The 27,317-nt window shown below is 46.0% G+C and overlaps 1 protein-coding gene across 1 annotated transcript in view; it reads right to left on the minus strand.

Moving 5' to 3' along the window:
- LOC147666261 (NBAS subunit of NRZ tethering complex-like) overlaps positions 1-27,317 on the minus strand; it is a 359,627-nt gene that overhangs the window by 163,315 nt on the left and 168,995 nt on the right. The window contains exons 7-8 of the mRNA XM_086949183.1: positions 27,095-27,158; positions 26,473-26,666 (exon numbers count right to left, since the gene is read on the minus strand). Of these exons, the coding sequence (XP_086805309.1) occupies positions 26,473-26,666; positions 27,095-27,158 (258 nt within the window). The remainder of the gene's footprint in view (positions 1-26,472; positions 26,667-27,094; positions 27,159-27,317) is intronic.

The following is a 27,317-nucleotide window of genomic DNA, read 5'->3' on the forward strand; positions in this document are numbered from 1 at the left end:
AGACTCTGTGAAGCCTAGGCTAGCTGTGCCCCACAGATCAAGGCCTGTTGGTATCGCTGCTGCGCCAAGCAGAGTTGTCAGCATGCGTGGCTGCCTCCTGGCTGGTGACACAGACCTACTAGCTCCAGGATCTCTGACTCCAGATTGACTATATCCTACGCTCTGTGCTTATGCTCCCCTGTGGAGTAACTAATTTCTGCTCCCCAAACGGCGGGTTTCATGGTCTCCCATAGGATCTGGGGAGATTGTACTGGACCCGCGTTTAGCACGAAATATCGATATATACTATTTTCCATGTATTTGCGATATTCTGGACTCTGCAGCTGCCATGTTAAGGGATTGATTACTTCATTTCATTGTCCCCCCAGCACCACAAATCCATCCGGCCACTCCCCACAAAGCCTCATCAGCAGTTCAACAAAGGAGGGCCCAAGTGTGGGAGGAGAATATACATTAAACAAAGTGATAGGTTTCCCATATGGCGTCCCAGTTACCACTACGTATCTGCCATGTATGTCCGCCCATGTCTTGGTAAGTTTGAAAGAGATGGTGCGGTTGATCAGGATCCCCATTCCCCTGAACCCCTGTATGAATCCTGAGTGATACATTTGTGTATATCCCCAATGGGCAAGGCATTGGACCTTGTTACTCATGAGGTGGGTTTCCTGTATAAACAAGACATTTGCCCCCATTCTCTTAGGCTGTTTCAGGACCACCCCGCTTCACCCCGTCTAGTAGGCCATTGATATCCCATGTCACCAGACAAAGTAAGCCTACTGTACCCCTCCCAGACTATGTAGACATGATTGTATCTTGTTACCATAACTACACTGTTGCCTAGGGGTGGAGCGAACATCTAATTGGTGCCAGTTACAATGAATAAGAAAAACATTCAAACATGTATTTAAAAGTTTTCTTTATTAAACTTTTCAGTAGAGTAATTGAAAAAACAATGGCTTCATACATACAGTTGAGCAATTTCTCAGTGGGTATTTGCAGGTAGTCCAAGATAAAACATTGAAACATTACCATAAAGGCAGCAGGTGCAAACAATTATCATCTTGATACAGACTTTGCTGCAGCAACCTCCCATAAGTTACTCCCCCACTCCACAATCCAAAACCCTTAAGTATCTATCACAGGGTATGTAAGCTGCGGACTTTAACGAAGGACCCGCCCTGGTCTACCCCAAAGGATCCCCTTCCCCAACATTGCCTAACTAGTGGAGGGCATAGATTCTTGAGTACCGCCTCAGATGCCCACTCTGGTGCCATATATAATGTAAATCCATAATGTTACTAACAATAAGGCACCACCTTGTATCACTTGGGAGATCGTGCCACTGATTTTTGGGAAGATGGAGAGCCCTCTCCGATGTCCCCACCTCTTTCCTGGTGGTGTATGTGGCTTGATATGAACCCGCTCACCCGTCCATTGAAATACTTCCTCTGCAGAATAGAAGAACTGTGCTTGGGGCTGATACATCAATTTAAGTTTGGCCGGGCATATATTTTATATTTAACTTACAGAGTTGTTGCTTCACTGCTTGGAATGACTGATGTTGTACACACCTTGTGTAGTTTGGAAATATCATAATGGCATTTAATTATCATACTGGCATTTGATTGGTACATCAGCTTTTCCTGCGAGGGAGCATGTCTTAGGATAGTGTCTCTGTCCATATAGTTTAAGAGTGTTGCGATCACCATGAGTGGCCGGGCACTGGGGGTGGGGGCTATAAACCAATTCTTTGAGGGCCATCTCAACCACAAAGCACAGGGAAAGGGCACCCTCAGGTGCCACTTGCCCAGGAAGTGTCCCATTGACATCTCCTCGCAACGCTCTGGAAATATGACAAAACTTAAAATATTGTGGCACGCTCTACCTTCAGCGCCCTCCAAGCGCGCCACCAGTTCCCTGGTCACAGAGCGAAGTATGATTACGGTGGCCTGCAAGGATACAACGGAATCCTCCACCCAAAGACGCTGTGTCTCCGTGATCCTCTCCACTGCATTTCAGAGGTTGTAACAACGCCATTCGGAGCAGACCACCCCAAATTTGGTATTCAGTGAGTCTTGTGATTGAGTGATGGCAGCCAGCAGGGCAGCGTCTTCTGGGATAGCACCCTGTGGAGTCCCAGGAGCCGTCTGCGCTACGGGCCACTGGGCTGGGTATATTAGTCAATGGTGCTTTGCTTTAGAACCAGTGGGCCCTTGTTCTTGGTCATAATAAACAGATCAAGTGAGGCCCAGTCACTGGTTGTTGACGTGAATGGTACTCGTCTGACCCTCGAGTCCACCAGTCCGACTCCCGGGAATAGCACGAGCAGTCAAGTTTCCTATGTACTGCAGCCGTAAGCTCCTATGATCGCCAGAGACCAACACCAGACGCACAAGTTACTTACCTTCGGTAACGATATATCTGTAAGAAACAGTAGTTAGTGTTAGATTCCTTACCTTAGAATATCCCCAGGCGTCAGACTGGATCCGGAAAGTTTTGCGTAGCAGTAACCCTGCCCGTCGGTAGGCGTCGCCTGGGGCTCCGCCCGCTGATGTCAGTTCTTGTACATAGCTTTCCGTGCCAGGAACGCAGAGCCATGCCAGAGACCGACACTGTTGCCATAAAAACTAGGGCCCTCTAAGGGAAAATACCTTAACCCTAGGTATTGGTTTGCAGAACGGGGAGGATGGGTGGGGCGGTAAGGAATCTAACACTAACTACTGTTTCTTACAGATATATTGTTACCGAAGGTAAGTAACTTGTGCATCTGAAAGATACAGGTTAGTGTTAGATTCCTTACCTTAGAATAGATACCCCAGCAGTACCAACCCCGGTGGTGGGTCTGCGAACCAAGATCACACCAGAAATTTTGTGGAGAACGGAACGGCGGAAAAAGCCATCTCTCCGGACTGGGCTGTCCAGGCAGTAGTGTCTAGCAAACGTGTGCAGCGATGCCCACGTAGCTGCCTGACAGATGTCCTGCAAGGGGACTCCCTGACCAAGGGCAGTAGTATCCGCTGTGGCCCGAGTGGAATGGGCCCTCAGCCCGACAAGAGGCTCCTTTCTAGCCAAGGAGTAACAGACCTTGATGCACAACAAGACCCACCAAGAGATGGTTCCTTTGTGCACAGCCCATCCCTACTTCGCGCCCATGTAACCAAGAAAGAGCTGGTCGTCCACCCAGAACTGGAGTGTGCGATCGAGGTAGAAGGAGAGCGCACGTTTTGGGTCCAGACGGTGGAGCCTCTCTTCCTCCTTCGAAGGATGCGGAGGCGGAAAGAAGGTGGGAAAGGTGATAAGACTGCCCAATGTGAAAGGCTGTAACCACCTTGGGCAGGAAAAAAGGACGAGTTTTTAAAACAACTTTGTCCAGATGGACAGAAAGGAAAGGAGGCTTAGAAGAGAGCCTGGAGCTCACTCACACTCCTGGCAGAGGTGATGGCAACCAGGAAAGCAGTCTTCAGGGTAAGAAGACGGAAAGGACAGTTGTGAAGTGGCAAAAAAGGAGCGCACATCAGATAGGTTAGAACAAGGTTCAAGTCCCACTGAGGCATCACGAAAGGAACAGGAGGAAACATGTGTGTGATGCTTTTCAAGAATCTATTTACAATAGGGGACTTGAAAAGAGAAGGCTGATCAGGAAGCCTCAAGAAGGCTGAAATGGCAGAGAGGTAGCCCTTAAGAGTGCCAAGAATAGAGCCCTGCTGGGCAAGAGAAAGGAGGAAGAAGAGAACCTCAGAAAGGGGGGGTAGAGAGCCGATCCACAGCCTTTGCTGTGCACCATGACACAAATTTGTTCCACCTGCAGGCGTATACCGATTTTGTGGAGGGACACCTGGCTGCCAGAATCACATCACAGACTTCAGGATGTAAGACAAATGGCCTCAACTGCCGCCGCTCAATCTCCATGCATGGAGGTGGAGGCTGGACAGGTTCGGGTGGAGGACCTGTCCCCTGCTTCTGCGAAAGAAGGTCCTCCTGAGGAGGCAGACAAATCGGGGGATCGACTGACAGGCTGAGTAGCTCGGGATACCAGTATCTTCGTGCCCAGTCCGGAGCCACAAGGATGACTTGGGCCCGGTCGCGCCTGATCTTCAGCACTCCGGGTAGAAGTGGTATAGCAGGAAAGGCGTACAACAGACCGCAGCGCCACTCGCGACAAAAAGCATCTCCGAGCGAGTGCCGCCTTGGAAATTCCAACGCATAGAATTGATGATATTGCACGTTCTCTTAGGTGGCGAATAGATCTAACCAGGGCTCTCCCCACTGCTGAAAGAGGCCTTGCGCCACGTCCGAGTTCAGACGCCATTCGTGATCCATCATACACCGGCGGCTGAGTTTATCCGCCCTGGCGTTCAGGGAACCTGCCAGGTGTTGAACCACCAGGGAAACGCCCTGGTGTTCGAGCCATTGCCAGAGGCGCAGAGCCTCCTGACAAAGGGTCCATGACCCCACCCCGCCCTGTTTGTTGCAGTACCACATGGAGGTGGTGTCCGTGAACACCTGCACTATACTTCCCCGGACAGAGGGTAGGAATGCCTTCAGTGCAAGCCTGATCGCCAAAATGTTGATGTGGACCTGGGACTCCACCGGAGACCAAAGTCCTCTGATCTCCCTCTCTCCCATGTGGCCCCCCATCCCAGGAGGGACACATCCGTCCCCACTACGTGCTCCGGTTGGGGTAGGAAGAGAAATCTGCCGCTGACCCAATCGCGGTTTGTGAGCCACCACTGCAACTGTTTTGCAGTGCCCTCCGAGATCTGGACGTGGTCCGACAGGTTGTCCTGATGCTGTGCCCACTGAAACTTCAGGTCCCACTGCAGAGCCCGCATCCGCCACCGGGAGTAATGCACCAGAAGGATGCAGAAGGCCATCAGCCCCAGGAGCCGCAGCGTCAACCTGACCGAGACTCAGGATAAAGGCTGAAAGACCGAAATCAGAGCCTGAATATCCCGAACCCGCTGTTCGGGGGGATAAACCCCAAACTGCGCTAGTCCAGAACTGCTGCGATGAAAAGGAGCTTCTGAGAGGGGCACAGGTGTGACTTTGGCACATTGATGGAGAACCCCAGCGAGTGCAGGAGGTCGGCCGTAGTCTGGAGGTGGGAGACGACCGTCTAGGGCCAGCCTGCCTTCAACAACCAATCGTCGAGATAGGGGAAGACTGAAACCCCTAATCTGCGCAGATGAGCTGCGACCACTGCCATCACTTTCGTGAACACACGTGGGGCGCTGGTAAGGCCGAAGGGGAGCACGGTGAACTGAAAGTGCTTGTGGCCTACCGTGAACTGCAGGTAACGCCGGTGGGCCGGCAGGACGGGGATGTGGAAATACGCGTCTTGCAAGTCTAACGCCACCATCCAGTCTTCTAGGCCCAGGGCAGCTAGGACCTGAGCCAAAGTCAGCATCTTGAACGTCTCTTTCCGGAGGAATCCCTTGACACTCCGTAGGTCCAAGATAGGGCGTAGGCCTCCTGTGCCCTTCTTGGATACCAGAAAGTAGTGGGAATAGCAACCACGTCCTACTTCTGGCCCAGGAACGCGCTTGACGGCCCCCTTGGCCAAGAGGGCCGTAACTTCCTCCTGCAGAAGTTGCAAGTGATCCCCCGACATGCGGTGGTACTGCGGTGGCATGGCTAGAGGAGTCGCCCGAAAGGGAGGGAGTAGCCCCTTCGGAGGATTTGCTGCACCCACCTGTCCGACGTGATGGAGCGCCAGTGGAGGAGGTGATGGCGAACCCTGCCCCCCAATGGCGTCGAATGGGCCTGAAAACTCTGAGGATTTTGAGGCAGATGCTGCGGGGGCGGTGTGGACTGGCCTTGCCGGTGTCCCCCGGCACCGCCACAGCGATTACCACTTAAGCGACTGCGTTGAAGTTGGTTCTGCGGCCTGTGGCTAGCTGGACGTGAGGGGGCGCCCCTTCCTTGGCCACGAAAGGGACGAAAGACGTAAGTTTGCTGGCATTGGCCGAGGCCCAAGGACTTGGCCGTAGCCTTGGAGTCCGTTTTGTCGCCAAAGAGGCGACGGCCATCAAAGGGCATGTCCATAAGGGAGGCTTGGACATCCCCCGAAAAATTGGTGGACCTCAGCCAGGCGTGGTGGCGAACCGCCTAGCGAGACCTTGGTATCCAGTCCACACCGAATGGAATAGAGTGCTGCATCCAGTCCCTCTGCTAGGGCTTGGGTAAGCTTTGCCTGGACCTCCGCCGGGCACTGCAGCAGCACTTCCGCAACCGTATCTCACAGAGAGTGGGAGTAAAGGCCCAAAAGGCAGGCGGTGTTGACAGACCGCAACCCCAAACTCAGTGAGGAGAACAGTTTCTTCTCTAACAGATCGTACCTTTTGGATTCGCGATCCGGAGGGGCGGTCGGGAATGTGGTCTGGGAGTTTGAGGCCTGGATCACCAGTCTCTCCGGGGTGGGGTGAACAGACAGGAAACTGGGGTCGCCCGGAGCATGGCAGTTGCGTCGAGCCACGTTCCGATCTACAAGGAGGCCTATAGAGGGCTTGGACCAGGTGCCCAACAGAACGTCAATGAAGGCTTCCTTGAACGGCAGGAGAGGCTCCGAGGAGCTTGCCTGCAGTTTGAGCACCTCAGTGAGGAGGTTAGTCCTCACGGCCGCGACTGGGAGCTCAAGAGCCAAGACCTTGGCTGCCCTAGTCAACACCACGCTGTAAGCAGCCCCCTCCTCCGTAGCCACAGTAGGAGGGGAGACAAATCCAGTGTCGGGCAAAGTGTCCAGATCACTGGCCTCCCCCAGTTCGTCTGCCCAGTCCTGGCTCAACTGGCACTGCAGTGCCAGAGGGTCCTCAGACCCCTCCCAATCCCCCTCGACATCCATCTCCTGAAAGTCAGGAATAAATTATGGAGCCGGGTCGTCGGTGAAGGGCTCACCAATCGGCGTCGAAGACGGCACCGGGCGGCACCGGTCCAACGCCAGATCCGGACCGGGGTGGGGGATCGGGGACGACACCCTTGATGACGGCGCAAGCGGAAGGGTCGTAAGGTCGACCGGCATTGTCACGGATCCAGGCCTGGATCCTGAGGAACCCTGCAGCGTCTGAACTGGAGTCGTCGACGGCGCTGAAGCACCCAACGGCGCCAGGGCCGGAGCCGCCGGCCGGCTTGGGTTCCCAGACGGACCCGCGGGGCCCGAATGCGCCTTGGCGGGTTCAGACGGAGGGAAGAGCAACCTCATGGCCTTGAGGAAGGCGCTGATATCCTCCGGCGTTGCGTGCAGCCCAGGGACCGGCGGGTGTGGAGCTGGACAAGGCGCTTGTGGCTCCGGCGGAGTCGCGTGGGCGGTGTCGCCCGAACCCCCGGCAGCGTCGCACGAGCGTCGGGGGAGTCAGAAGAGCAATGTGGCTTCTTTGACTTCCTGTGCCTCGACTTAACTGAGGACTTGGAGCCCGACGAGTGGTATCGACTCACCGAGCTGTGATGACTGTGGCTACGCGAACAGTCCCTCGACCGCCTTCTGGACCGGGACCTCGAGCCGTGCGGGCCGACTGCCGGAGCTCGAGGCGCTTACGGGACCGCTCCCGCCTAGCCTACGACGTCAAGGACCGGTAGTCGGTGCACAACTTGCATCATGGTCGGCCCGAGGCAGTAAAGGCACCGACGGTGAGGGTCGGTAACCGACATCATGTGGTTACAGTAGTCGCAGGGTTGAATCCAGGCATCCCTATCGGCACCGAGAGTCAAGATCGACTCGAGAAGATCCAAAAAAGATCGAAAAAGTTTAGTCAAAAAATGAAGAAGAACTGACGTCAGTGCGCGAGGGCGGCGTCTAAGTACTCTGATGACGTCATCCCGGCGATCACGACGCCGACGACGGACGCGGAGCCGCAGATGACGCCACCGATGCGCAGGGGTACTGCTACGCAAAACTTTCCGGATCCAGTCTAGGCGCCTGGGGATATTCTAAGGTAAGGAATCTAACACTAACCTGTTTCTTTCAGATCGGCCCTGCACTCCACATCAATAAGTGGGGCACACCACGTCACAAACCGCACCAGGTCCTAACCTGGCAGTCTCCGCAACACAGTGAGCTACCGCAATGCTGCTCCCTAATGGGGTCAAGTCACTGGAAGTTCTGTGGGCTGCACGCATTGTCACTACGGGCTGGGGGAGGGTCACGTCTGCCAACACAATAGTCAATCTGTCTGCTCCTGGCTTTTGTACGTACCCCCATGGATTGAGCCGCCCCCGGTGTTATCCAGACCATGGGCCTCAGCAATGGGGTTTATAGCAGTGTAGGTGGGGTATCTTCAAAGGCACCAAATCCCCAGTAAGGACTCTTCTGGGGCCGCGGAGGGGGCCTGTGCTTCCAGGCTGAACGTACAGCTGCCTCAGCTGACCCAAAGCTCCAGCCGGAGCTCAATGCACATGATATTGCTGCCCTGTGTTGTGCTCCTGAAATCCCTGCTCTCCTCACTGCATCCACCGGTGGCTGAAGCTCAAGACTGCCCTGCCGAGCCCTACCTCCACTCTGAAGGGCTGAAACACTGCTTCACCCAGTGGTCATGTCGCTGAGGCCCATGCGTCTCAGCTGCACCACTAAATCCAATGTTCCTCACAGGGCCTGAGTCGGAAAACCCCTACCAATCGGGACCACCAGGGTGCAAGCCCAAGGATTCCCCAGCCACACACACCTTGGCTCTTGTCGCAGTAGAATGCGACCTCTGTACCGCCTTATTCTCGTTCTGGACCGCGGCCAGCGGGCGGGTGGGCCCGGCACTATATGTCCTGGTGCCCAATCACCAAAACACACAATTTTGCCCAGCAAGGTAATGGGGGGCCTCATCCGGACCAGTGGCAGCAAGAATGAGGTTAGCTTTCCCTTATATTGTATTGAAATGTATTGTAATTGCATTTACATGGCGCTTACTACCCCTGACGAGGCGTCGAAGGGAATGAATCGGGATTGTGCAGGATTGCGGGTGGCCTTGAGGAGCTGAAAACCTGATTGTTCTCTCAAACTTAAAGTTTGAATCTCACGCTAGTTATTCATGTGTTACAGTCAGCGCCAAGACGCCATGGCAATCGTGCGCTTAATAATTAATATTTCAAATCAAATTAAACTGCGGTGTCATGTTCGGCGTCCAAGCCATGACCCTGTGATAGTTAACTTTTACAGCTCCTTATACAGGGCCTAATCCTAGCGAGATTAGACTACTGTAACGCCATCTACCTGGGAGCTCCTGAAGCCACCCTTAATGCGCTGCAGAAAGCCCAAAACGCTGCCGCCCGCCTTCTCACGGGCACACCTTCAAGATCCTCCGCGAAGCCAGCTCTCAGGTCTCTGCACTGGCTGCCAATCAGAGAAAGAGTCATCTTTAAGGCCCTCTGCCTGGCCCATAAGACCCTCAACAATAACGCCCCCCCCCTTCTCAAAGAAATCTTAATCCCCTACAAAGTGAAAAGAGACCTCCGGTCCAATGGAGAAAATCTTATTTCAGTTCCCAGAGTTAAAAAAGCCAAAACCGGTGGCCGCCGTTTTTCGGTCCACATGGCCAAACACTGGAACTGTTTACCACGAAGTCTGAGGACAGAATCAAACCATCTTCGGTTCAGGAAATCCTTAAAGACCCTCCTTTTCCCCCAAACATAACTTCAATCAGATGGCCGGAAGCCTCAGGAGAAACAGCTCAGCGCTGGGATGCTCATCGAGTTACTACGCGCTTTATAAAACCATTAAATAAATAAATAAAATAACTTTTATAATGATATCTTCGACTCATTCATAGTTCTGTTGTGCATGCACTAGGTGCAGGAATGGAGAATTTACTAAAAGCTATACATTCTAAGAGTGTCATTCTTTGGTTAGGTGACTATAACATTCAGAAATCTCCTCTTCCTGCAAGAAGGGTGTGTGGCATGCTTAATGTTGTGGGGGATGGAACCCCGCATTTCCTTCATAATGACTACGGCAAAGCCTTGAACACTCTGATCTTTAAGTATGATCTTATTCTCTTGGAAAGTAGTGGTACGGCCACCAGTAAACAGATCCACACTTTTACTGGCAGAGACACCCACACTATAATTAACCATGCCCTGATTTCGGCAGCTGCTAGAGATATGGTTTGCTCCATTAATACCATTCCAACAGCAGCAAGTGATCATAACCCAATATAAAAGTATATAAGTATGCAGGAGTCTAAACTCTTAAGGGAGGCCTTCCTCAGATCTCCTAAGGATCCTTCGGCAATTAAGCACCTACATTAAGAACTTTAAAGAGGCTTTAACAGCTAGAAAGAGGCTATTACAGGAGGAGGCCCGGTTAAACCTGGTCCAGGATGCAGAGATGAAGGAGTCAGCACTATTGTGGCGCAGTGTATGCCACTTTCTCATAGGAAGAGTCACGCCCTGAACTTACTTCCTTGGTTTCCTGCGATCAATGGGTCACCCATTTTATGAATATCTTTGATTTTTATATAGAGGGAACATCATCAGTAGGGGGTTTGGGTAGCTGTCAAGTTAAACTCTATATTTCCTTGGAGGAGGTCCCTTTGGCTATAAATCCGAGTGCTGGAGGGAAGGCGCCTGGTCTAGACAGGGTACCAGTGGATGCATTTAAAGCCACAGGTGAGCTATGGGGTCCTAACTTGACTAGAGTTCTTAACGCAGCTGTTAAGGGTTCAACTCCAACTTCATGGGTCATTTCGATTACAGTCCAGATTTTCATGAAGGTGAATAAGTCTGACCCAAAATGTTATCATCCTTTTTCCCTCCTAGATTACTCAGCCAAATTGATGGGCAAGGTCCTGTTGCAGAGATTGGAGGACTGGGCTGTGAATATCTCCATCATATAGGAGCACAATTTGGGTTTAGGAAAAACAAGGGACAATGGAGCAATGTTTAAACTTAGATCTGCTCATAGGAAACTCCAGCAAAGCCAAACTCGGATGCCTATATTTATGTTTTGCCTTTCTGAGTAGTGCCTTTGATTTGTTTGACCACTCATTACTTTAGTCTACCTTGTCCCCTCATGGGGCCCCTAGGTCTATGATTAGTTTCCTGGCAAGTCTATATGAAAGCATGTCAGCTTTGGTGGGGTACTGTCCTAATGGAGAATGTTCTCCTTTATTTAAGACCAAGAGAAGAATTAGACAGAGGTGTGTGCTCAAACCACACCTTTTTTCTCCATTTACTAATGGTGTAGGGTACATCCTCCAGACTCTGCAGACTGACGCACCTATCGTTCGTGGCCGCCCAGTTCCAATATTATTGTATCCTGACGATGCTTTCCTTTTATCAAGGACACCTGTTGCCCTACAAAAATTGATGGACACCTTGGGAATTTATGGCATCCCGCAAGATGAAGATTAATAAGGCAAAAATGTTCACAATGATATGCGGGGGAAAAGGGACAGCGAGTAGACCTTCTTTATTGAGGGATCGCCAATTGTAAATGCTACCACCTTTTGCTATTTAAGGATTTTGGATCTTGGGCACAACTGGGTCTAAACACACAGTTAAAATTGAGGTGAATGTGTGAAGGAGTATTTAGGTTCACCCAAAAAATTGGTAGCCGCCCAGTTATGGAAATGACCGAATATACAAAGCAAGAGGTAGATCATCTGCTACTTATTGGGGGGAGGGGGAGAAGGGGGGGGGGGGGGTTGATAGCTATGGGGCTATACGTCTAGAAAACCCATTAAAAAAGAGGAGATCTGCTTTTGAGAGCATTTGCTGTGTGTAACTAGATATGCTTCGTCTTGTATAGTGCATAAGGAAACTGAGGTGTACTTTCTGGAAGACACATTAGCGCTAAAACCCCTGCTTCCCTGACGGTCTAAACGGGCGAAAATGGAAAACATTTTTACTAAGTCCATTATCACAGACTGCCTAGACAATGTTTTTAAAAATCTGTGGCTGTCATATATTAACACATCTTTAAGCTTATTGTTTGACTTACCTCTCACGAGAGAACCAGAAGGTAGCCTTTCTATTGAGAAGAGCGTAATAAAGGCTTCTTTTATGAGTAACAGGCACAAGCATAGAATAGAGAAGAAACTAGAAAGCATACAGTTAACTCATATATATCAAATAACTTATTGGAGGGTTGCCAACCCTGGGTAAGCAATATACAGCATCAATTTGTACTAACCAGGTTGCGGCTCGGAACCATCCATTATTTAGTGGCCTTCCCCAACATGAAAAAATGTCCGACAGCTTCAACTCTAAGCTCCTATGAAGATGTATTGATTCAAACCATACAGCACTTTAATTTATTCTGTCGTTTTTTGAAGACTTGAGTTGTTATCTAAAACCCATTTTTCTCGCACGTAATATTAGAGATTATAAAGCAGCTATATGCAATATATATGTTCTTGAGAATACTTTTGTTTGTTTTAATACTGCACTGTATATGGGGAGCTTTACATTTGAGGAAAATGTTGTACTGTAGTGCTTTTAAATACATACGGACATCCTGACTGTTTTGAAATCCTTTAATGCTGCTGAATTTGTTGTACTCTGTAGTTATTGATGAAGTGTTTTTTAATGTACTTTAATGGCCATTGTAACTGTGCCGAAAAACATTTTGAATCGAATCGACTTCTCTGTGTATACAAATTGCATAAATTCTAAACTGTCAGAAATGTGAATATTAATGAATATTTCTCTTAACAGTCTGTCATCTTACTTCGCAAGTCATCAGCAAAGGTAATCAGGCCTCAGGCTCAGATAAATTGACAATTTACATTTGTGAAACAGGCAACCATCTCATTAACTGCTGCGATTGGCAGCTTTTGAAACAAGGTCTCAAACACCCTTAGCATCCAGAGAGTGAATCTTCACAGACACAGAAAGGCGCAGGGTGTCTTTCAACCCCGGGATTCAGGTACTTCAGCTCATTCTAACTTGTAGAATAAGACACAATGTAGGTCACAAGAGTCAAAATACCCATCAGTATGTTGTTCTAAGGGTTCTGAGAGGTACTTTCGGGCTGGTGATTTATTGCATGAGTAGTGTATTGTATTTTCTATGTGACGCAAACTGAAACCTTTCGTTTTTGTTTGAGGCCGGTCATATTTGTCCTTTAATCCCAATTCGAGAAATAGAAGAGGGCTTTGACTTTGACCACATGAGACACACACTGTCCAAACCGTTATTCAAAAATCAAAATTCAGAGTGAATCTCGGACATCTTTTTTGACAATTTCTTGCTAAATGAGCACATTTTGGAGGAACCCAAATTCTAGGCACAGCTGGGACAGTGGGTACGGCTGAGGTAATGAGAACACGGATTGTAAACATTGCCCAAGTGTCTGGTCTAACCAGCAGCCCTGCTCGTCATAAAACAATATAGCACCATGTAGTAAAGTCAGCCCAAATTTGGCTTTAAGACGACTCAGAGATAGCAAAATGGATATAGGTGCTGTACGTCTTGTTTTTTAAGGCAAACAACTGCTGATGCTTTAGATTTTAAACGGTGATTGTGCTTTTTGTGACATCTCCTTTTTCCCTACCCAGCCCAAAGGTAACTGTATGTTGTGATGTTTCTAGTCACTAACAGTGCCAATTTTCATTGGGAGGTAGTTATTTTCCGTCCAGACAACAATACCTTTACTTTTCTAAAATGTACCCTAAAATGTTTTTTCCTCGCATTTATCTCAGATGGTGGTGTCGTCCGCATTCTGAACCAGGGAAATAAATATTGTTGAACAGCATGTCAGTTTTTTCCCCCCACTAAGGAGTAGAGCGCAAAACCAAAAGACAAGTTTTTACTTGTGGAGAGGCAAAGAACGAGCAATTCCATGCTCTATATATACGAGTGCAGAATATTAAATACCCTGTCTTTCAATTCAAACCGCAGGTGTGCATTCATTTTGTTCACCCTGAAAGGGTGGAAGGCTGAGGTGCTACTGCATGGATTCACAAATGTGAATAAACTGCACTGAGTGAAGTGGCGTGGTGGGCAAAAAAAAGAATAGAAAACGATGGACTAGAATGTTGTTACAAGTGGTTAATTCATCACTTTTTATTATTCTCATGTGGTAATGCCAGCTGAGTAAATGACAACCATGAATACCTCAATGATGCTGAAAGTGGATGCAACTCGGTCAGCAACACAGACTGCTTTTTTTAAAGCAAAATGAAGTCTCCAAAACAGTGCTTTCTGGCTTACACACAAAAGACTCTGGACTCAGGCGGGGGGTTTGGGGAACAGATGGCGCCCTGGCAGATACATACAGTATTACAGCAAGCCTTCTTTCATTTGTTTAAAGGGCTTAGCAAGATGGGAATCCGCTATTCACGAGGCTTCCAATTCCACTTACATGCACTAAAAACAACCACAGAAATCAGATGGCGTCCAGCAGTGGTTCATGGACTGTTGTGAGATGCCGGCTTGTAAGTGAGTCACAGGTGGTTTATGCTACAGCCGTTCTGATTCGCTGGTACCAGACAGTGGCTGCTGCTAGGTATGGGATGGCGGGGGTTAAAAAAAAAAGAAAAAGAAAATAAGTGTTACCTACCGAACACCGTCTACCGCCTCTCCTTCGTACGCCCTCAGTTCCTGGCTCCCCGCAGCCCCAAGGCTCACAGACTCCCCTAGCCAATCACCAGCAGTGCCGTGATTGGTCTGAGTGCCGTGGTTCGGAGACTGGGAGACTATACACCTTCACAGCCAGGTGGAGAACATGCTAAGTGCGTATGACTGTTTCGCTGGCCGATGTTTGGCAGGCCCAAGATGACCTGCCAAACAGTCATGCTCACTTAAGAGCCCACCCCCCTGCTGGCTGTGATAACAGCCCCGGCCCACCCCATAAAACTGCCTCAGTACGGCAAATTAAATGATAATATTGAGTTATCTTTTTTTTCCCCCTTATTCTACTGCCAAAGAGCAGTAACGCGGTGCTCCTCCGCCTTACCGGCAGAGCCGCTGCTGGTATGTTCTAAGGAACGTAAATCAGATCGCTGCAGCATTCACAATGGTTCCCTTTCTTAGGGATGTTTTCATTAACTGATGTGGACTCAACGGAAGCAGGAGGAGTTGGGAGTGTGAGTATCGGGCAGGTGCCGCAGTCGGTGAACCAGTGAACCGGCGGCCTGCAGCCCCTGCACTCCCACCACCTCACCTCGCCTGTTGTCACGGAGTACAGAGGTCCCTTCCCGGTCCCGGAGACTAAGAGGCTCGGTCGGGTCGGTAGCAGACCGGAAACAGCAGAGGCAGCTTAACAGCGGGGGCAGCGGCTGCATTGTAAATGTAAATGTAAATGTATAGGCATTTATATAGCGCACTACTTACCCGGAGGGTCCCAAGACGCTTCGACCGCTGCGAAACCCTTCCTGGCTTCCCTGAGAGATGGTCCCTTAATGGGTATCTCCAGGGTGAGACCAGGCATCCCCGGCGGTCTGGTGGGGCCGTTAGTGAAGATGAGGCAAGCTAATGCCTAGAGTTGCCGAGTGTGAACGCTGATCAGAGTGGGCACCGAGGCGAGAGAATTATCGAGTCCGCTGACCCTGGTCCAGAAACCTGCCGCGCCGGGAATCGAACCCTGGTCCCGGGCCGTCCTCTGCTCTCGGGTCTGCCGCCTCTAACCAGTGAGCCACTAGAGGCCAGAGCCGCGGCTCCGCCCGATTGTGCGATTCAGAGCGACAGTTCTCACCCCGCTGCTCTGGATGCCTGCTCCTCCTTGTGTTGCTCAGCAGGGGCCAGCCAAGGGCCTCAAAGGCCTCAACATGTCGCTTTTCCCTGAGGCGGAGCCTGCTCGTGCTTGTGCCGTTGCTGTGCCCTTGGCTCTGGATTGGCGACCCGCCGCATCCCTCAGGCTCCCGGTTCACATCTGGTGGTGGTGAGGGGCGGTAGATTGCACGAGTTGTACAGCGCCACAGCAAGGAGTCCAGCACAAAGCAAAGAAAGCAAAAGCGAGGAGGCACGGAGTCACACAAGCTGATAGTGAGCAGGGCAGAAGGTTCGGGAGATAAATGGTGAGGAGTTGGTGCGGGGTTGGTTGTGAGGGGCTTTGACTCGGACCTGGTTGCGCCACCCCCCATCCCTGCTGCCCGCACTCTTTAGCTTGTCCTTAAAGGAAGGTCAGGCCAAATTACACTCATTACCTTTTTACACAGCCTGATTGACTCAACGTTTGAATTATTATTCGAAAACTGCAACCAAGATAAAAAAAAACAAAAAAAAACAAAGGCTAATCTTAATTTTATCTCTCAATCCTCATCCATCATATCTCAATTCACAGTTTCAATACTTCAGTTGCCCATTCAGGTAGGGCAATTGTTTGTAATGGAGGCTCCAATCAGCCGCCACCTGCGGAGATGGCCAAAGAGGGCGCACCTTGTGGTATACCTCCACGAATTGCCACAAGGTCGGCACCCAAACCTTTAATTCCAACTGTGGACCTAACTCCGGAGCTGGCTACAAATAGGAAGAGGGGAGGGGGCCCTCGAAGGCAGAAAATCGCAAAAATGCAAAAGACTAACAGGAATGGTGGGATCGTATCCCCATTGCCATCAGTGCCTCCGCCCGTAACCTCTACCTCTGTTGCTTCAAATGGAGATTTACTAGGTGCTCCCCCGTCTGATGCCTATGAGGTTTTGTTGGTTACAATGGGGGATCTTATCTCGTCATCCTTATCCCCAATCCTTGATAGACTGATATTGATAGAGGAAAGACTAACCAACTTTGAAATGCTTGTTGTATCTAATTTTAGCACTATTGAGGATACTTTGAGAAAAATCAGTTGGCCACCCGGAATTTTAAACGTTTTGTGTAATCCTGCAATCCCTAACAGACCAAATGTAATTACTAATCGTGTGGGTAGACATGTCTGACGCCAATAAATGGGGCCTCCTGTAGCTCTTCCAGACTACACAGGATACTCTCAGAATGTTGAGCCCCAATGTACACAAAAATAATGGTAGGACACAGACACAGACAGTGGCACAAGGTAGCCTCGAAAATACTGGTTGTTTAAGGCCACAAGGTGAATCACAGACATCTATTAGTTTGACAGCTCCTCGCCCACATATAATCCCATCTGTTCCTTTAATATGTCTGGAGGAAAAGTCAAATCCATCGTGCTCAGAAGCTAAAGTCTCTCAGCGCCAAGATGATAGTGGCAACACCAAGTCAAGATTAGATCTCCCTCCAGCTGCTTGTCCAAATGTTATAGTGCTGGCTAATATCCCAAAACTGAAACCAAATGTGACAGAAAACACAGAGCAGCTAATAAATAAATGCAAGCATTGGTTATCTAATTCCCTAGGGGAAAATGTTCATGCCCTCCATAACATCATTATGGCTAGGAGGGTCTCCTGGGTAGGAAAAGCTCCTAAAAGTATCAAAGGAGACTGTATTGTAGTAAACTATGATAACCATCATATAGTGGGTGAACTTTTATCTGTCTTACCTAATACGCCTTCATTTCATTCGCAAATCTTTGCTCTACCTCTGGGTTTATTCTATAAACCCCATTCTTCACAACAGCTGTCTACTGTTAGATCTAATGTTCTTTGGAGGCCTTCACACCTCCCGTTAAATCCGTAATTTCCCTCTTCACTCCCATCGTTTCCCTTAAGGAATAGATTTGCTGCCTTAGAAGGCATGTCCGCCTGTGATTGACTGGAATCTGAGGCTATATTACCTAGTGGAGATGGTGTCTTAGATCTACAAAAACTGTCTCTCTCGCACACTCTCTCTCCTATATATTCTAGTGTGACAGTAGCCCGTCATCAAGACAGTTTAAACCTGCCAAAGATCCCACTATCTCGAGAGAATCTTTCAGGATCTATAGCAACTATGTCATGGAACATTGCTGGTTACAAAAAAGGACTAATACTGACTGGTTGTCTCTGTTGACATCTATTGACAGTGTGCCTTCAGGAGACCTGGGAAATAGATCCAATATTCTTGAATGGGTATCGTTCCTTTTATACTCCAGCTATACCGTCACCTGCTGATCGGGCCAAAGGTGGTTTGTTGACACTGTTGTCTAATGCCTTTTCTTTTAAAGTGAAGTCATTTTTGAACAAGTCACCTTATTATCATATTATTTTAACTGATCATTGTGTGGATTACTGCTGTCTCTTTATCAACTTCTATAATAACAAATTTGGAAGTAATCAAGCAGATGTGCGGCTCCCTTTGGAAAAGGATATTAATGAGCTACAAGATAAGTGTACCCAACCTTGCAATATAATTTGGCTTGGGGATTTCAACACTCACCCATGTGATAAGATAAATGTGTTAGCTTGTGGAAATACAGGATGATGATGGGGGGAGCGTTTTTCACTTTTGTCACATGGAGTATGGTAATACGTTGAATAGATTATTAAGAATAAATAATCTTGTATTTTTAAATAAGTCTGAAAATGTAACTGGTCAGTTAGAATCTACTTTTTAAAAATAATTTTTCTACTTCTACCCTTGACTATGTATTAGTCTCTGACTCTATAAAAGGCCTTTTTTCTCGTTTTGAGATTGTGTTCTACCCATTTAGTGATCAAGCTGCAATAACCTTTTTCATGCAATCCGTAAAGAAAGCCGATTGTGCTTTTAAACTTCCTATAAACCCTGTAATTGCAAGAGAAACCGGGATTGTCCTAAAATGGGAAAAAATAGACACAGAGTTTCTTAACCAACCTAGTGTCCAACAGCCTTGCGGAGATAATGCTTTGCTTGGATTCAGTTTTACACAAGAGAATTATATTGGATTTTGAGCTAATTCTATCGGATGTTAAAAATAATTTAACTTGCGTTGTTTCGTAATGGCAGACGTAAAAAATATAGTTGGTTTGATGACGATCGTGATAAAACTCTGAAAAGTTTACATGTAGCTTTGAAGACCAAACCCAGAGGCACAATATTAGTTAAACGTCTACGTACAGCCTATATAAAAGCAAGAATTACCAGGCTTAAAACCTTAAAAGAAGAATGGTGGGAAAACCTGCAGAAGGCAGCAAAACTAAAAAGCTCCCAAGCATTTTGGTCTTTGATCAATACTCCGTTCTTAAAAGACGAACAGGCTATGACCACAGACACCAACGTAGATCAGGAAGAATGGGTGACCCACTTTGAAGGACTTTTCGGAGCGGGTGATATGCCAACTCTACAATCTGATTCCCAATCTATAGAAAGTAATGAGACTCCTGCTGTTTTTACACTTGCTGAAACTAAGCATGCCCTAAACCAATGTAAATGAGCAAAAGCACCAGGACCAGATGGAGCCCCTATTGATCTGTTTTTAGACAATCAAGACCTGTGGGGGCCCCACTTCTTACAAATGTTTTTAATAAAATTGCGCAAACATGTGCACCACCATCGTAGAAGACAACTGTAATTGTCCCAATATATAAAAAGGGGGACAGGTCAATTGCGAAAAACTATAGACCAATCTCTCTGATTGATTCTACTGCAAAGTTAATGGGCCATTTGATTTTAAATAGATTAGAGGATTGGACCCTGGAAAAAATATTATTATTCCTTGCCTGTTTGGCTTTAGAAAAGGGAAAGGCACTGTGGATCAGTGTCTGAACTTGAGCCTAATTATAGCAAAATACACTGCTGCAAAAAAAGGTAATCTCCACCTGGCCTTCAGGGATCTGTTCGCAGCCTTTGACTGTGTGGCACAGCCTAGGCTGTGGCAGATCATGTCGGCCATGGGAATCGACCTGAATATTATTAATATTATTCGTGACCTGTATTCAGGTGCCACAGCATGTATTCGCTATGGACGGGACGGTGAGTGTACTAGATCCTTCAAAATTACAAGAGGCATAAGGCAGGGGTGCGTCCTTCCCCCCCTTCTTATTTGCTATTTATACCAACGGTGTACAATCTGCTCTGACAGGTACCATCCCGGATGTCCCTTATATAAACTCAGCACAGGTGCCAATTTTATTGTATGCGGACAACGCAGTGCTTTTAGCTCGTACGGGCAACACATTGCGCCGTCTGGTTCTGGGGTATACCCAATTCATGAATAACCTAGATATGAAGGTCAATTATTCTACATCTTTTATTTTTGTGGCAGGTACTAAACAGCAAAGTTATTCACAAGTCATTACTGAAGGGGGCAAACTGGGAGTTGTTGACACTTAATTATTTAGGGATTACATTTGATGCCCAAACTAATTGGCAGAAGATCATTGCTAACAGAGGGTCCTAGATGGAGAAGAACATTGGGGCACTAACAACATTTATTTAAAGAAAACTGGCCGATGTATCAAGCAAAGACTGTGTCTGCTGCCACCTATGGGGCAGCTCTTTGGGGAACAAGGGATTGTGCAAAACTGCAGATAATTGAAGATAATTTCTTAAAAAGGGTTCGATCTTTACCAAACTCATGTGCCAACTTTAAGTGTCGCATGGAACTCAGAGAGCCTTACATTACTGACACCATTGCAGTGGCGCCGATTCTTATATGGCATTCAGTTTGGCGAAAAGAGACTCTTGCCTTAACAAGAGCCAGTATAAAGGATGTTCTGAAATTAGATGGGGTGGGTAACATCACTTGGTTAACCTATGTTGAATCCATATTGAAAGTGGTTGGGCTACATCGCCTTTTTTGGGACCCTACTACTTGTTGTTCAATCTAAAAAAATTACCTAAAAATGCAATTGCTTTCTTATCGGCAGATAAAAAGGGAGGCTAAAAATATTAATCTGTCGACAGTAAAGACATACTTGACTTCTCCTAGCACAATGCTAAAGGATATAAATACCATATATTTACCCTTCGTCACTAATCTACAGCATAGGAACATTCTGGTGAGATTTCGTCTGAATTATATATCTTTAATGCTGGGCTTTCCCCGTAATGTTTATGTAGCTTCTGACCTCCCATTCTGTCCATGTGATCAGCAATCTGCTCAGAATTACATACACGTTTTGTTGTTCTACAAAGTTTATTGTGATGAAAGGAAGCGATTTATTAGCCCCATTATGCATAAAATGAAGTTCAGACTGTGTCGTGTAGCCCTTTATTACCTCCAATCATTACCTGACCATTTTGTTTGTTGTTCTCTGGCGTCCTTTTTGCTATCTGCATTAAAAAAGAGACATACAATCTTCTGAAATTATACACCGAAGATTGAACTGATTTTATTGTATTGTGTAAATAATTATGAATCTGTATTTTTATATTACCATTTTTATATATTTTAACTATACTGTAATGTTGTGAAACACTGCAATTGTTTCTTTTTACTGTAGTATACTTTTTATGCCTACACTGTGTTGGCGAAATAAAGTGATTCTGACTGACTGACTGACGTTAACTGATAGCAGTCAATGAGAATACAGGTGGGAATCGAGGGAGCCAAAGGCAGTCTGTGCACAAGTGAGTTCTTGAGTCCGGGTGCAAAATCACAAAAAGCACTGATTTTGGCTGGAAGGATTTCACCAATATAACATTTTGGTGAAATATTTCCCCTCAGCCCATTTATTTATTCTGTTTAGAAAGAATAAGCATCTCTGCAAATGAGGTCGGAGACATGACGTTCATAAAGCTAACTCCTCTAATTTAAATCAGCTATATAATTTAAACAAAAATAAAGAATATGAGGAATGAAGTTACCGACTCCACATTTCCATAAAGCAATACAAAGCCGCTGTGTGCTGAGAGAGCAGTCAGGACGAGACCTGAATTAGCTGCTAACCTAAAAATAATATGTTTTGCTAATTCTGTCAAAAATAAAGGTCAAGCATCCACAGAAGAATTGATTTGCTTGTTTTGCTCTCCCTTTCCAGCTGAGCAGAGAAAATCACGTGTCAAAGGCTTGAGAAAAATAATCAAGTTCATTTTGCATTAAAAAACAGTTTCAATTGCACTTTCTCAAGGAAAAGATAAAAAAATAATTCGAAAAATAATTAATGTTATGCAAGGATGCTTGCCTCTATTTGGTACATAAAGGCTCTTGGGCTGCTGCACATCAATATATTATAACGCGTGCAAAATAACATTATTTCGTGATGTGTTACTCGTGCGCCAAACTAAGAGTTGTGAGCTTCTTCTTCAGTCTCTAAAATAGCAATTGAAAAAATAGAAAGTATATTTAATAGATAACAATCGTTCTTTAAATCGTTATGTTGATCTCCTCTGGAGGACAAGAAAAATTATTTTAATTTCAAGGTTATTTTTGCAGTCTTCCTTTTTATCTTCTATTTGGCTTCTGTAATTACAGGAACTATGTGGCTGCATGTAGTTAATGCAGAAAGAAAATAAAAATTACACTCGCCTGTAAAGTGGAGTCTCCAAAATGTTATTGTTACTGGTCACCACCATCTTGAATCTATTAAACTTCATTAGATCGTTACCCAGTTAAACATTCCAAAATAAGGCAGAATTGCGTTACCTTGTTGAATTCAAGCTCAGTACTTCGATTGAAATCGCTTTACTGCCTTCAGCTTTAAACTAAAGTGGGAAAATAAGTTCTCCCACAAGAGCAGTTAGAAATAGTCTGATGTTTTTCGACCTTCATCTATGTCCTACTTCTTCTACTAAATATATGTTCTCCATTACTCGTGCCTCTTTTTCCCATTTTCTCTTTCCTTGTGATATCTTCTAGCCTCGTCTCTCTACTCATTTGATTTTGTTGAACTGCCCACACATTTAGTTCTACATAAGCTCTTGGACTTAGAGAACCAACAAGAAAGTATCAAGCACATGAACAGGGAACTGATAACTTAAGTATCTTTTAGTCATATAGACAACAGCCACTGGCAGAGACCCCACAGATGAAGAATGGGACATAACCTGGTCTCAAGCTACAGAGCTACAATGACCTCTTTAAATTGATGAAATAAAAATAACTACTCGGCACTCACCAGAAACCAGATTAACCGCACAAAATGAGTGTATCAACACATGATTTGTGCCTTATGCTGCATTCTATGTAATCTGTTCCTGTCCAAAGATCCAACCATTCTTTTTTTTATTTTTTTTATTTCAAAATATTTTATTGAAAGTAAATTTTCCATATACAAAAGCAAAACATTCGTAATACTTGTACTGTTCTTGCAATGTTGCGGCCTGGTGGGGCCTAGAGAGAGAGAAGAAGATCCAACCATTCTTGACCCGGGTCACACCTACAGGAGATACCTTGAGGGGCGTATCAGGGACATGTAATCCAGGGGCCTCCCCCAACAACCAAGTCTTAGTCCCCTGGTCTTAATCCTACAGCTCTGGAAATCAAATTAATTATCAGAATTGTTAGACTTCACATTGCTACTAGTAGAAATCAAAATCTCCATCATGTGTAAGCTATCAAAGGCCTCACAGTATCTTGGAGGAGTGGCGAGTAGGCATCCACCGTATGTGCCACACTACTAGCTACTCTACTTAATACTCTTGGCAATGTAGGACCCTGAGATCAGACAATATTCTGGGCTCAATAAAGACCAATCAAATCAGGAGCTCAGTTGACAAACTTCGCTACATTATCTCCAGTGTTTGGTATGTCCAAGATAAAACTCTTTGCGGAAGATATTATTCTAGATCTAGAAACTGATCAAGCTAATATCCCAAAAACTCTTGACAGAATTAATGAGTTTGCACTAATCGGGGCTATAGGATCAACCACAACAAATCAGATACCTTGTCGTTCAATGCTTCTGCTGAAGATCTCCCTATTGTACTTAGAGCAGTGGGAACCTACTCTGCCTATTCGGTATCTGGGTGTCTTTGTTATCTCAAACATCCTTGATCTGTATGAATTAAATTATCACAGAATGTTGGCAAACTTAGGAGAATGTTGAAGGCTTTTGCCTTTGTCCTTGATAAACCGAGTTGCTTTAATTAAAATGTCGATCCAGCCTCTTCTGTTTTCTAATGTAACTATTAGACTTAGCAAGAAGTTTTTTAAGGAAGTGGATAGCTTATCAGGAGGTTTATATTGAGACAGCAGCGCCTACGTATTGATACTGAAATCAGCTGCAGCAGAAGTTTGCTACTCTAGCTGATTGGGGTTGCTCCTCTAGATCATTTCAGTATTAATGGCAGATGGAAGACCTGGCAGTAATTAGGTCAGCTAGCATACAAAAATCCATCCCTACGGTTCGGTTATACTCAAATTTCCAACTGTCTGGGGAATGTTAATCCTGATTTTGATCAATCTCTTATGAATTGCTTGAATTATTTCATAAGCATAAGAGGATTGGAGTTGGTTCAAATTGTTGTGTCTGCAATTTCAGCAGTCGTATATCCCAAAGCATCTCCAAAATGTTGCAACAGTCATTGGAGGTGTTATTTCTCAAAACCAGTGGAAGGACATTTCTATCTTTGGGCATACATTGTTTAGGGCAGCAAATTTTAAATGTATGAATGTTTTTGCTATATGGGCTCTTTTGTATACGTCCCAATTTTTAAATAAATGCCTCCAGTAACTGCTTCAAATGTATCACAATGGAATAAGGGAATTGGCCACATATATTTTTTTACTTCTTTTGCCCTGTATTTGTTTTGGCACCAGATATTCACTTTTCTATCTCAAAGAATACCTAAAAGGGTGGAGCCTGGTTTATTAGGAGCACTATATGGAGCATTGATAGATAATGAAGGTTTTATGCGATTTGAACTTAAGTTTATGTTTAAGGCAGCCTCGATTGCTAGATCACTTATTTTTTATAGGGCTGGAAACCATCTAAAAGTGAATTTTTAGATCAACGGCAAACCAAAATGAGTAGGATACAACACCTAGAATATATGTATGCCAAGAGGAATAACCAAACGGACACATTTGAGCAGTTGTCGGGTATTCATCACTAAGCACAGGAGGGGATAATAATATATAAGGCCATCCGGAAATATGTATTTGTTAGGACGGAGAGCTTCTCTTCTGCAGTTGGGTCAAGCTATTTCAGTCGTACTTTATAAGTATTTTTGCACATTCTATATTTCACAGAAAAGCTAATGTCTAGCATGAACACTCTGGGACTTGATCAGAAGATCATAGTCCCTACACACCAAGCTGGCCATACATGGGTGACTGAGTTCCCTGTTACCTGTTACATCAGAGCCAGACCATGGCAACGGCTGAGCGGCCTACATCTAGCCAACATACAGCTGGAGCAAGGGATTGGAGAGAGGGTTTTATTTAAATCTGTAAGCAATGATCACTCCTGCTGACCTTCCTTCTCTTATAAAGGGTCTGGCATGTAAGAAGGTAGAATGGGATAGGCAAGATTCCCCTCCATCCATTAGAGAAAAAGCTGTGGCTGCGAGGTGGAGGATAAATGCAGAGGAACTCAGAGAAATGATCATCTTATGCTTCTGCGAGCAGGATAGCTAGACCACTTACCTGAAAACAAAGGCAATTCCACATAGATAATGCCTTGTGTGCTTTAGAACAGTTCAAAGGCAGTGAAAGCTAGCTCAATGCCTATGTGCTAGCTTGCCTGATCTCTGGACGCAATCAGGCATATTTTCCCTTCCCCTCATCCATAACCTCCATCTCCCTTCACATATGAAATGGCATGAGACATGTAATTCGAAAAACAACTCTGTGCACACCTACAACCCCAAATGCCCACTTATTGCATAACTTAATAATACAAGATAAAGTAATGAATAGGATAAATATGCCAAACTTCCCACTTAAAAATAGAAGCAGCCCCAGCACTGAATTGCCCATAAATTAGATGCACAAATATTTGTAAATACATTTTAAAAACAAATTCCCATCATGTCCTTTGCACCAGTTGACCCGCCCTCTTGTTGTAACACCTAGATACCAGTCCCTCACTTCCAAGAGCATCTCAATGTTGTCCTTTCCTGATGTCAGAGTGTAGGCTCAGTGACCCACCAGCCAGGGGCTATACACCCAAATGCTAAAGTGAGGGTGAACACTACTGGTTGGCTCTGTTCCTCATCCCACCACCCACATATGTAAATGAGGCTTCTCAGGCATGGACCAGCCCAATCACAGATCCCACAAATTCCGACGACCCGCCCTCCAACTCAAATTCGTTGTGCTTCAAGAAACCGTTTAGTGAACATGGAAATGCAGGGACCACTAGAATACCCCTGAGTAATCTTTTGATAGAATGATAGAAATGCTTTCAGAGAAGAGCGAATTTAGGTTCTCATTACTAATAATTGGAAAAACATATCTTTCTTGGATGGATGCACGTTTTGTGAGATCAACACTTCTAACAAAATATTGAAAAGGTGGCACAACACTAGCGCAAGCTCTTAAATTTCACAAATCTATTTCCAAAAGTAACATTCATTCAATCCGTTTAAATTTTTAATCTGTGAAGTCACAGCCTGTGAGTGAAGGGTAAACAGAGCAAACTAAAGTTATATTAGGATATAAGATGTGGATAGTGTGAAAACACTCCCCAGGCTTTTCATTCACATTTCCCTGTTTCGGAGTTAAATCACACTTTTTAGATGAACTGAACATTAATTAAAATAAAAACTATATTGCTTCCACATTGCAACAAAAAGTGTCAATTTGACTGCATATCAACTATTTATTTGCTAAATGCAGTGGTAAAATGTGATTACCTCCAAGCTCAGAAATCCGCCATCGTGGGCAGCAGTAACCTGTGGGGCGGGCTCAAACCATTCACAGGACTTCCCCAGCAAGTTTTTCAGGGTTTTCACCGACGAGACGGTCAAAGCACCGGAGCAGCGCGCCAGGATTACAGCATTATCTGCCCACCAGTTCACATCAATGAGTGGGTACAAGGATTCCTTTTCTGTGGAGACACAGGTAGAATGTGTTAAGCTGAGCTTAAGAAATAAAATATATAGCATCCTTAAAGGAAATCTGGGAGCCGGGCACCGACCAGAATACTCCTGTTTTTGTGGCAATAACTACAATTTAAGGCCCGATGAGGGAGCCTTCCTGGTGGCACAAGAACCCTGCCCAATCGGTGTGTGCTGGTGTCCCGGTGGGAAGCACTGGAGACCTCCAGCAACTCACCTCCCAGCCTGATGGAAGATAGGGAGCAGGAGGGTAGTCGCACCTGGAGAAAAGCAAAAAAATTCTCCTTTCGCATGGGGGAGCTTCTCTGCTCCCTACACAGAAGCTGTTGTTACAGATAAGGGTGTCAGGGTTCTACGCCTTATTACTCTAGTATTGTCCTTACAATGCGAAAATGTAAATTGACCTTAGAGTACCTACCTTTCATTTTCTTTCTTTTTTCGATTGAGGTTCTCCAATTTGGGTTGATCTCATCAAATCTTGGCTATTGGAAGTGAGCAAAAATGATATATCAATTTTTGGTTATAGAAAGTGAAAAAAGTATACAATTTATTTAACAGTTGACATGGTGGACAATGATTACATCTGCATATAGCAGGGCTGTCCATCAAATCTGTAAACAATTCCCATTCGATTCAGTGAC

Source organism: Lissotriton vulgaris, unplaced genomic scaffold (assembly GCF_964263255.1).
Source record: "Lissotriton vulgaris unplaced genomic scaffold, aLisVul1.2 SCAFFOLD_2284, whole genome shotgun sequence".
Classification (NCBI taxonomy): domain Eukaryota; kingdom Metazoa; phylum Chordata; class Amphibia; order Caudata; family Salamandridae; genus Lissotriton; species Lissotriton vulgaris.